Source organism: Dipodomys spectabilis, unplaced genomic scaffold (genome assembly GCF_019054845.1).
Source record: "Dipodomys spectabilis isolate Male_0828 unplaced genomic scaffold, ASM1905484v1 ptg000669l, whole genome shotgun sequence".
NCBI lineage: Eukaryota > Metazoa > Chordata > Mammalia > Rodentia > Heteromyidae > Dipodomys > Dipodomys spectabilis.
This window is the reverse complement of record NW_024871346.1, coordinates 6,412,326-6,423,518: the sequence shown is the minus strand read 5'-3', so window position 1 is coordinate 6,423,518 and position 11,193 is coordinate 6,412,326. Positions and strand designations below refer to the sequence as shown.

The 11,193-nt window shown below is 45.7% G+C and overlaps 1 protein-coding gene across 3 annotated transcripts in view; it reads left to right on the top strand.

The window, feature by feature from the left end:
• The first annotated feature begins 2,712 nt into the window (after window positions 1–2,712).
• The window catches only part of Ubr2 (ubiquitin protein ligase E3 component n-recognin 2), a 100,298-nt gene continuing 91,817 nt past the window's right edge, over window positions 2,713–11,193 (top strand). For 2 of the 3 annotated variants that reach the window (XM_042671847.1, XM_042671848.1), the window contains exon 1: window positions 2,767–3,207. In XM_042671847.1, coding sequence (XP_042527781.1) covers window positions 3,130–3,207 — 78 coding nt within the window. In that variant the 5' untranslated portion in view covers window positions 2,767–3,129. Of the gene's footprint in view, window positions 3,208–11,193 lie in introns of all 3 variants that reach the window. The other variant, XM_042671849.1, reaches the window with a different exon arrangement.

The window sequence follows — 11,193 nt, the reverse complement described above, 5'->3', positions numbered from 1 at the left end:
CACCTTTCCTGCCCGGGCTGGCTTTGAACCGCGATCCTCAGATCTCAGCCTCCTGAGTAGCTAGGATTACAGGCGTGAGCTACCAGCGCCCAGCTGGTTGGAGATTTCTTACACCCTACCTGGAGGGGGCATCTGGAAAGGAGAATATGAGTCAGATCCCAGTGAACCAGAGAAAAGGCAGTATTGGAAATATAATAGGACAATAATGAATTCAAATTCTTGGGCTGTGGCTAGTGTTTAGACCACTGGCTAGGCTGCTGGCCTTTTTTGCCTGCTTGGGGAAATGCTGTAGAACTGACCGGGGTGGGGGGGGGATTCTGATGAAATAAAAAAAAGTTCCAGCTTCCTTATATGGATGCTTTGGTTTCTGGGTAAGAATCCCATAGAATAGAGCCGTAGATGTGCTAGGAAAGATGAGGAGGCGAGCATGTGGATTGTGAGCACACATCTGAAGGGCAAACACTGCCTGGTCACAGGCCTGGGTCCAAGGTATTTACTTGACAGCCCCCAGGCTATGTTGTGAGGTGTGCTTTTCTGGCCTACTTGTTGCTGGCACAAAGTTGATTATATTTCACTGCTGCTCAGTTTAGCAGGGCCATAAGTATGTCCTCAGAACAATTTTTGCTTAAATCAGTAAAAGCAACCATTTAAGAATCAAGTCTTAGAAGACTCTGGAGAATAGAGCATTCTTGATTCCTTAGCCTCAGCTTTGGAAATAATTTCACAGCTAGTGTGACTCTAGAATGGGTTGTAATGCTGGGGTGCTCATGCCTATAATCAATCCTAGCTACTCAGGAGGCTGAAATCTGAGGATCGTGGTTTGAAGTCAGACCAGGCAGGAAAAGCTGTGAGACTCTTATCTCCAGTTAACCACCAGAAAACCAGAAGTAGAGCTGTAGTTCAAAGTGGTAGAGCACTAGCCTTGAGCAGAAAAGTTGAGGGACAGTGCCCAGGCCTTCAGTTCAGGCCCCAGGACCAAAAAAAAAAACGAGTTTTTTTTGTTTGTTTGTTTGTTTTTTGGTCAGTTTTGTTGGACTTGAACTCTGGGTTTGGGCACTGTCCCTCAGCTCTTCAGCTCAAGGTAAGGGCTCTAGCACTAAAGCCACAGTGTTTTCTGATGGTTAATTGGAGATAAAGAGTTTCACTGACTTTCCTGCCTCAGATCTCAGCCTCCCGAACAGCTAGGATTACAGGTGTGAGTTATTGGTGCCTGGCTTCAGTTGTTTTTGTTTTATCTTTTTTTTAGATTAAAAATATTTATTACAAGCAGATTCATAAATTATATTTTATTATCTTTAAGTAGTCATACAAGGGGTTATGGTTGAACATGTTGGCTTATGAGTACAATACATCTCGATCAGTGTCACTCCTTCCATCATTTTCTTCCATCTCCCCTAACTCCACCCATCCCCTCAATTTTCCTAGTTTCATAGGATATATAAGAATGGGTTTGTAGTTGGGCAGGGTGGCTTATACCAGTCATGCTACTCAGGAGGCTGAGATCAGGAGGATTATTTTTTTGTTTTTTGTTTTGTTTTTTGGTCAGTTGTGGTGCTTGAACTCTGGGCCTGAGCGCTGTCCCTCAGCTCTTTAGCTCAAGGCTAGTGCTCTACCACTTGAACCACAGCGCTACTTCTGGTTTTCTGCTGGTTTATTGGAGATAAGAGTTTCACAGACTTTCCTGCCCGGGCTGGCTTTGAACTGTGGTCCTCAGATCTCAGCCTCCTGAGTAGCTAGGATTACAGGCATGAGCACTGGCGCCTGGCTGAAGATGATGGTTTGAGGCCAGCCTGGCAAAATATTCATGAGATTCCATTTCAACTAATAATAAGCTGGACATAATGGCACATATCTGTCATTCTAGTTTCACGGGAAGCATAGGATTATGGTACAGATGGGCCCAGGAAAAAAGCAAAACCCTATTTAAAAAATAACAAAAGTAAAAACAGTCAGGTTACACCTGAAATCAATCCTAGCTATTAAGGAGGCTGAAATTCAGAGTGCTGAAGTTTGAAGAGGAGAAAAGTTTGAGAGATGAGAGAGTGAACCCAAGAAAGAAGACGACAGAGGAGCAAATAGGAGCTTGCACATAAGAGGGAAGGAATGAATCTTAAAGTATGGAGGCAGGAAATTCTACAATGTGCCAGCATCTAGCTATTAAGGATCACAATTTGAAACCAGCGTGCCAAGAAAGTCGCGGATTAACCGATTAACCACCAAAAAGCTAGAAGTGGAGCTGTAGCTTAAGTGGTAGAGAGGCTAGCCTTGAACATAAAAGCTCAGAGACAGTGCCCAGGCCCTGACTTCAAGATAGCACTGACACACGCACACAAACACACACACACTTTTTTGAAAAGGGAGAGGGAATCTGGATGCTGTTTACCTTGGCTAGTAGTAAACCATGAGGGTATGATGGTTCATGTTACATTCAGATGACAGGAATAGAAGGCAATTCATTCATTCTTTTGACAAGTATTGAGGGCTCTCAATATACCAGACTTTGACAAGTACTTCAAGGTCTACCGTGAGTGCTGGGCACTGTCTTTTGATATTGGGAAGCAAAAATGAACAACTGGGATTGAAAGACAAAACAAAACAACAACCACGACAACCAAAACGCCTACAGGTCCCACATGATGTTGCTCTTTTCCTAGCTCCCGCTAGCAGGTGGACTACAACTCCCGTGATGCTCTCCCGGTTCACCCTAATAGGGCGCCACCTCTCGGCCGGCCGCGGACTACAACACCCAGAATGCTCTGCTCCCGCTCCTGGGTGTTGGTGCCCCTCTCCCGGCGTGGGACGCGGTAGTGGCCAGCGAGAGTGCCAGGCCCGGGCGGCCCCGTGTCCTTCGCCGGGTCAGGGACGAGGCAGTGACTGGACTTCTGGGCACTGAGCCCGAGCGCGCGCGCACAGGCGGCCGGCGTCCCAGCTGCCGGTTCGCGGCCCCCCGCACTCCTTCTCGAGCTCCTCCCGCGGCCGCCCGGACGGCCCCGGGGACTTGACGGGCCGGGGGCTGAGGTGACGGCGCGGCCTCGGGCGCCGAAGCCAGGCTGCGGCCCACGGACGGCGCCCGCGGCGGTGGCGCCGGGGCCGGAGGAGGAGGGGGGGGGAGGAGGAGGAGGAGAGAAGATGGCGTCGGAGCTGGAGCCCGAGGTGCAGGCCACCGATCACAGTTTGCTGGAATGTTCCGCCGAGGAGACCGCGGGGGTGAGTGAGTGGCGGCGCGGGGCCGGTTCTGTCCGGCCCTCGAAGGCCGCGCCCCGAGGGAGGAACGGACTCCTGGAAAGCAGCCGGGCCCTGACTGGCAAAAACAGCCGGGGAGGCCGCCGCTCCTGCCCGTCGCCGCCCGAGCCGCGCAGCGTTGCAGCCGCCTCTAGTCCACTTCCCCCTGCCGCCGAGCGAACCCTCGGCGCTCCCATTATCCCGCTGTCCCCGCACGCTCCGGGAGTCCCCGCACATGCGCCTTTGACCTCTAGGACCGCTGGTGCGGGAGCCGAGGGAAGGAGACGACTTCTAGGGTACCGTCTCCCCTTGTTACCTCCCTGATTTCGGGTCCAGGGTCGGCTGGAGCGGCGCCTCCCCCAGCAAAGCACGTCACCCCAAGCGAGCCCCAACTTTGTTGGTGGGACTAACCCAAAGCACCGAGGAATCCCGACCGCACGTCCCCTCGTTTTCCCCTCGCGAGCGTATTTTTGCTGATTTGTTGTTGTTGCTGCTGGTGGTGGGTTTTGCGCTGATTTCTTTAGTGGACCACGTTGATGTACATATAGAAAGTAGTGTCTCGGCTCGTCTTCCGAGCATGAAAACGTAATAGTGGAACCTGGGAGATTAAAAAGGGAAATTATAATCTTTCTAGGAGTTGGGCAGAGTTGGAAGGAGAACAGGCGTTATGTAACTTTGAGAGAGCAGCTTTGGTTCAAAGCCGTAGCACCAGCCATTGAGCCCCAGACTTAGACCATGGAAACTTCATAAGTGTCCTGGGAATCGTCTAGTATCCGTGGCAGAGTGCCTCCCTGCTTCAACAGACGCGCAGGTAGCGTTCCCCAGTAAGGACGGGAATCTCTTATTAGAACCTTTCCACCGTGATGATGAATGGACCCGAACAGCTTGGGCCAGACCACTAAGGCCTCCAGTTTAAAAAGCTCCTAGGAAGGCTGTGACCCAACAAAAAATGTGCAACGAGGGGGGGGGGGGAAGGGCACTAGTTTACTTGTTTAATCTTAAGTCTTTTTAAGTTTTCCCATTTATGTTCTTAGCATTGCACAACATGGGGATTCTCAGCCCCCATCTGCCTTTCATTTATCAAAGAAATTTGAAAAAGAAAATGAAAGTGGTGTTGAGTAAGCAGGAGAAAATAGTAACAGCTGTTTTTGTTTGTTTTGCTATCCGTGTGTCTTCTAATTTGATATCTATTTGCCTCAAAGTAGTTTTTGTTGTCCAGTGTTGGGTCTGGCCCTCATTCGCACAGTTCAAGTAATCAAGTAGAGCATCTTCAGTTTGTTGAGGTTCCAGCAGAAACCAGTTATAGATATACTCCGTGGCCTCCTCTGTGCTTTGGAGGACATTGCTATTGCTTTTGGTTCTTGTACACTGAAAATTTCCAGCAGATATAGTGGGCAAACTACGGGAAATGGAGCACAGCATTATACACTCGAACTTAACTTTTTGAGTTTTCAAGGTCGAAATCTGAGCTACTTTTTGCTCCATTTACTTTTTTTTTTTTCCTTAACAATATTAAGTCTCTAACTCAAGGACTGCTTGGCCTTTTTACTCATGGCTAGCACTCTACCACTTGAGCTACAGCTCTACGTTCAGCTTTATGCTGGTTAATTGGAGATAAGAGTGTCTTGGATTTGTGTGCCCAGGCTGGCTTGGAATCTTGATCTTCAAATCTCAGCCTCCTGAATATCTAGGATTACAGGCATGAGGCATTGGTGCCTGGTTTGTTCTGTTTACTCTTAAATGGCTTTCTCAACAAATATAAAAGTACAGTTTCCAAATAAAAGATGCAAACTAGTACTCTTCCAGCTATATAATCTAAACTGACATTACCATATATGACTATCTGATCTCCAGAACTTTCACCTTGGGCTCCAGCATAGCCCTTTATTATAAATGAAAATTTTACAGATAACTAAAAAAAAGCCATTATGGCCGGGCGCTGGTGGCTCACGCCTGTAATCCTAGCTACTCAGGAGGCTGAGATCTGAGGATCGCGGTTCAAAGCCAGCCCGGGCAGGAGAGACCGTGAGACTCCTATCTCCAATAAACCACCAGAAAACCGGAAGTGGCGCTATAGCTCAAGTGGTAGAGCGCTCACCTTGAGCTGAAGAGCTGAGGGACAGCGCCCAGGCCCAGAGTTCAAGCCCCACGACCGACAAAAAAAAAAAAAAAAAAAAAAAAGCCATTATGCGGAATTAATTGTTAAAAAATTTTTTTGTCGGTCCTGTGGCCTGAATTCAGGGCCTGGTGCTGTCCTGGAGCCTCTTCATGCTCAAGGCTAGCGCTCTACCACTTGAGCTACAGCACCATTTCTAGCTTTTTTGAGTAGTTTATTGGAGGTAAAAGTTTCACATGGACTGCCTTCAAACCATGATCCTCAGATCTCAGCCTCCTGAATAGCTAGGATTACACGCATGAGCCACTGGCACCTGGCTTATTGCAGAATTTAGACCTCTGTAATTGGTACTGTTTTAGGACCACTTCCATGTAAAATTACCCAATGAACACTGTCATTAGCACACTTCACACATTTTATCAGGAGGAAAATCACTTTGTCGTCTTAATTATTTTAACTAGTATGCCTTTCAAATAAAAGCATCGAAGCTGACTTGATACTAATTGTGAGTTTAGGGTAGTACTCTGGTCCGCACTCTCTTTTTTCATGGTAGATTAGATTCGTTTGATTTTTCCCAATACTTCTTGATCTTCTTTTTTTTTTTTAATTGGTTGTTGGGCCTGAATTCGGCCTGGGCACTGTCCCTCAGCTCTTCAGCTCAAGGCTAGCATTCTACCACTTGAGCCACAGTGCTACTTTTGGCTTTTTCTGCATATGTGGTACTGAGGAATCAAACTCAGTGCCGCATGCATGCAAGGCAAGCACTCTACCACTGAGCCACCTTCCCAACCCTTGATTGGTCATATTTTTGCCACGTTGATTATATTATGTTCCAATGGGTGATTAGCAATCAAGAAGTACATGTATTGGCTTTCCACAGGTATAAAAGAAATGTTTTTGCACAGTTGTAAACCCAGCATTCAGGAGGCTGACGCAGAAGGATTATGTTCTAGAAGCCTGTACTACATATCAAGACACTATTTCAGAAAAAGAAAAAATAGGGGGCTGGGAAGGTGGCTCAGTGGTAGAGCACTTGCCTTGCATGCCTGAGGCCCTGGGTTCGATTCCCCAGCACCACATAAGCAAAAAGAAAAAAGCCGGAAGTGGCTTTTTTAGGTAGTTTTATATCTATTTTGGTAATTTTTTTTTTTTTTTTTTTTTTTGGGTCCAGTCGTGGGGCCTGAACTCTGGGCCTGGGCGCTGTCCCTCAGCTCTTCACCTCAAGGCTAGCGTTCTATCACTTGAGCCACAGCGCCACTTCCGGCTTTTTTTCTTTTTTGCTTATGTGGCGCTGAGGAATCGAACCCAGGGCCTCTGGCATGCAAGGCAAGCGCTCTACCACTGAGCCACCTTCCCAGCTCTAAAAATTTTTTTTGATAAGTGTTAATTCCATTATATGGGTATACCAAGTTTTATACATTCACTAATTGATACTTGAGTTGTATTCATGTCCTTTTTTTTTTTTGCCAGTCCTGGGGCTTGAACTCAAGGCCTGGGCACTGTCCTTGAGCTTTGAGCTTCTTTTGCTCAAGGCTAGCACTATACAGTGCTTTTTCTATGTGGTACTGAGGAATCAAACCCAGGGCTTCGTGCATGCTAGGCATGCACTCTACCACTAAGCCAGATTGCCAGCCTGAGTGTCCATGTCTTGTATATATGAATATTTGTGTACAATTTTTTTGTGTGCACACTTTTGACTATAAACCTAGGAATGGAATTGCTGGGTCATATGTTAATAACTCTTTTGAGGAATTGCCAGACTGTTTTCCAAAGTGACCGCATCATTTTATGTGCCTAAGCAGTATATGATGTTCCAATTTCTCCACATCCTTGCCAGCACTTGTCTGTGCTTTTGATTAGATGCATTCTGTAGGGTGTGAAGTGCTTTCTTGTGATTTTTATTTGCATTTCCCTCATGATTCATGATGTTATATCTTTTCCTGTGCTTATTGCCCATTTGTGTATCCTCTTTGCTCATTTTTCAATTACACATTTTGGTTTTTATTGCTGAGTTTCTTTATAATTATTTTGTGGTAAACACTTTATACAACTCTTTTTTTTTTGGGGGGGGGGTCCAGTCATGGGGCCTGAACTCTGGACCTGGGTGCTGTCCCTCAGCTCTTCAGCTCAAGGCTAGTGCTCTACCACTTGAGCCACAGTGCCACTTCTGGCTTTTTTCTTTTTGCTTATGTGGTGCTGAGGAATCGAACCCAGGGCCTCATGCATCCAAGGCAAGCGCTCTACCACCGAGCCACCTTCCCAGCCCTTATACAACTCTTAATATAATTTGCCTAGCATTTTTCTTAATATAGTTCTCTAAACTTGGTTGAACACTACTAAGTGCTATTTTCTGATTAACTTGCATATTGCTTAGCCTTATTTTAAAGCAAAACAAGTGTAACTAATATAATTTTAATTGGCTATAGAATATTAATTAAATACAGTGATAAAAAGACCAACTTCTAGGATTCTTTCATTTTTGTGTCTATGGTACTTCTTTCTGTCCCAAAGCTTAAATTCAGCATTTGGTAAACAGAAAGCTCTTAGAGACGTTGTCATACATGTTTACCTCAGTGGAATGAGTTGACAGTTTCTTTACTTCCCTTTTGGGGGACTAAAAGATAGTAAGTGCACGTTACTCAGGCACTCAGATGTGATCAGTACGGGTGTATGAAATAAGGACAGATTAATATGGGGCGAAACTAGAATCTCAGTAAGTTTTCATGTTGAAAATACTCACACTCAGCATATGTTAGAACTAATGTGAAAAGCTATATACATTTTTTGAGAGGTATGTGTGTTATCCTGAAAGGTAGTCACACATTTTTCTGGCCTTCTATATGAAATATGTAAGCTTAATCAGGTTTAAGTTTCTATAATGGGACCTAAATCTGTGAGATGAAATTTTAAGTTTTTTGTTTTTTGGGGGAGTCCAGTCGTGGGGCCTGAACTCTGGGCCTGGGCACTGTCCCTCAGCTCTTCAGCTCAAGGCTAGCGCTCTACCACTTGAGCCACAGCGCCACTTCCGGCTTTTTTCTTTTTGCTTATATGGTGCTGAGGAATTGAACTCAGGGCCTCATGCATGCAAGGCAAGCGCTCTACCACTGAGCCACCTTCCCAGCCCTTTTGCAGGTACTTTGTAAAGGGAGACAATACTTAAAATCTTTGGATTGTCTCCTGGGAAATACTGCTTTTTGTTGTTGTTGTTGCTTTGTTGATTGTGGGGCTTGAAATTTGGACTTGACCCTGAGCACTACAGCTCAAGGCTAGTGTTCTACCACTTGAGCCACAATGCCACTTCTGGTTTTCTGGTGGTTATTGGAGATAAGAGACTCACAGACTTTCCTGCCAGGGCTGGCTTTGAACCGTGATTCTTGATCTCAGCCTCCTGAGTAGCTAGGATTACAGGCATGAGCTACCCAAACCCAGCTGAAATGCTGCAGTTTTAAGCAGCATTTTCTAGCTTTCTACTTAAACCAGACACAGAAGTTAGTAATATGTAGAAGATAGTTTCACCTCAAGTAAAAAAGTGTACTGTTCTCATTTACAAGCTTCTATTCAGTCCCTGAACTTAAATAAAAATTTTAGCTGTGTAGAGAGTTCTTCTCAAACATGGAATTGGACAGGAAGTTTATGCCACCTCATGAATATTTAAATTTAGATCTACATGTTAGTTTTAGAAGGAAGTACGTCAGCTGAAGATTGTAGTAACAGGATGAAGAACTACTGACTTTGACCTCTGGTCTTGACATCACTTGAACACAGGTTTTCTTTAAAACAAGGATGTGATTGGACTTTAGATAACCCATAAATAAACAATAGATGTATGAGTTGTGCTGTAGTTCAGTTAACTTCATTTCAGAAGTAGGTCATTTATTTTGCATTTCCTTCCTTCCTTCCTTCCTTCCTTCCTTTCTTTTTGGTTGTAGGCCTTGAACTCTGAGCCTGAGCTCTTCAGCTCAAGGCAAGTGCTCTGCTACTTGAGCCACAGTGCCACTTCCAGTTTTCTGCTGGTTAATTGGCAATAAGAGTCTCATGGACTTTCCTGCTCAGGCTGGCTTTGAACCATGATCCTCAGATCTCAGCCTCCTGAGTAGCTAGGATTACAGGTCTGAGCCACCGGCACCATGCTTTATCTTACATTTTCTGATTTCAGATTTTTTCCTCTGCTGAGAGGCAGGATAACTTGTAAGTTACACAAAACATATAGAAAAATAAAACCTAGGCATTGGTGGCAGAGGAGTCAGGGATAAATGGCAGAGTGAAAGGAAAAGACTTAAGGAAATGGCATGAAGGCTGACTTACCTTCCCATATGGTTAGTTTTTAGAGACTGATATGAGATCCATGCTGCAGGCCTGGGTTTCCTTTTTTCTGCTCTCATGTAAGCCATATGGAAGAGCTTTCTGGGAAGTCAGTATTATGTGACAGTAGTCATTCACTTACCAGTTTTACTAAATGCTTACTGAAGCCTAGTTTTAAAGCTAGGGGAGGGGCTGGGAAGGTGGCTCAGTGGTAGAGCGCTTGTCTTGCATGCTGGAGGCCCTGGGTTCGATTCCTCAGCACCACATAAGAAAAAAGCCGGAAGTGGCGCTGTGGCTCAAGTGGTAGAGCTCTAGCCTTGAGCTGAAGAGCTGAGGGACAGTGCTCAGGCCCAGAGTTCAGGCCCCACAACCGGACCAAAAACAAAACAAAACAAAAATAAAGCTAGGGGAATGCGGAGGGCTGAGAAAACATTTTGTAGGAAATGAAACAAATTGAGAGCTGATAAATAATTAGAAAATAGCTTTGCAAAGTAGAGAGAATTGTCAGACAGGGCAGGTGAAGACTGAATATAGAATGAAGACTGAGGACTTTGTAAGCCATGGCAGTAGACTTGACATGCTTAAGTGCAGTGGAAAACTGACATAATCCACTTAGTCTTTTACAAAAATTATCCTGGTGAGGTTAGAAAACAAAGTGCAGGGCTGGGAAGGTGGCTCAGTGGTAGAGTGCTTGCCTTGCATGCCTGAGGCCCTGGGTTCGATTCCTCAGCACCACATAAGCAAAAAGAAAAAAGCCGGAAGTGGCGCTGTGGCTCAAGTGGTAGAGCGCTAGCCTTGAGCTGAAGAGCTGAGGGACAGCGCCCTGGCTCAGAGTTCAGGCCCACGACCAGACCCAAAAAACAAAACAAAAAAAAGAAAACAAAGTGCAGAGCAGAGTGAGGTGGCTTACACTTATAATACCAGCTCGTGGGGAGGCTGAGTTTGGGAGGATTGCACATTAAGGCCAACTCAGGCACAAAATGTCCTTAATAAAAGTCTGGGCACAGTAGTGTTTGCTTGTATCCCATCCATGTGGAAGCATAACTAGGACCATTCAGTCCAGGCCTGATTAGTGTAATTATTTATTTATTTTGTCAGTCATGGGCTTGAACTCAGCTCAAGGCTAGCGTTCTACCACTTGAGCCACAGCACCACTTCCGGCTTTTTCTGCTTATGTGGTGTTGAGGAATCGAACCCAGGGCCTCATGCATGCAAGGCAAGCACTCTACCACTGAGCAACCTTCCCAGCCCTGATTAGTCCAATTTGAGACTCTGTTTGCAATAGCAAAAGGCTGGGACGTGGCTCAAGTGTGTCAAGCACTTGCCTTGCCTAGCAAATGGTGTGAGATCCTGAGTTCAATCCCAAGTACTAAAGAAAAACCAACAAAATCAGATTGCAGAGAGGCAACTAGTGGGCATCCCAATTAGGACTTTATTGGATTACTAGTGATGAGGGTGAGATTTGGACCAGGTTAGTGTAGGTTACAGCTTCAGAGAAAGAAATGGACAGCTTCAGCTGGGCGCTGGTGGCTCACACCTGTCATCCTAGCTAC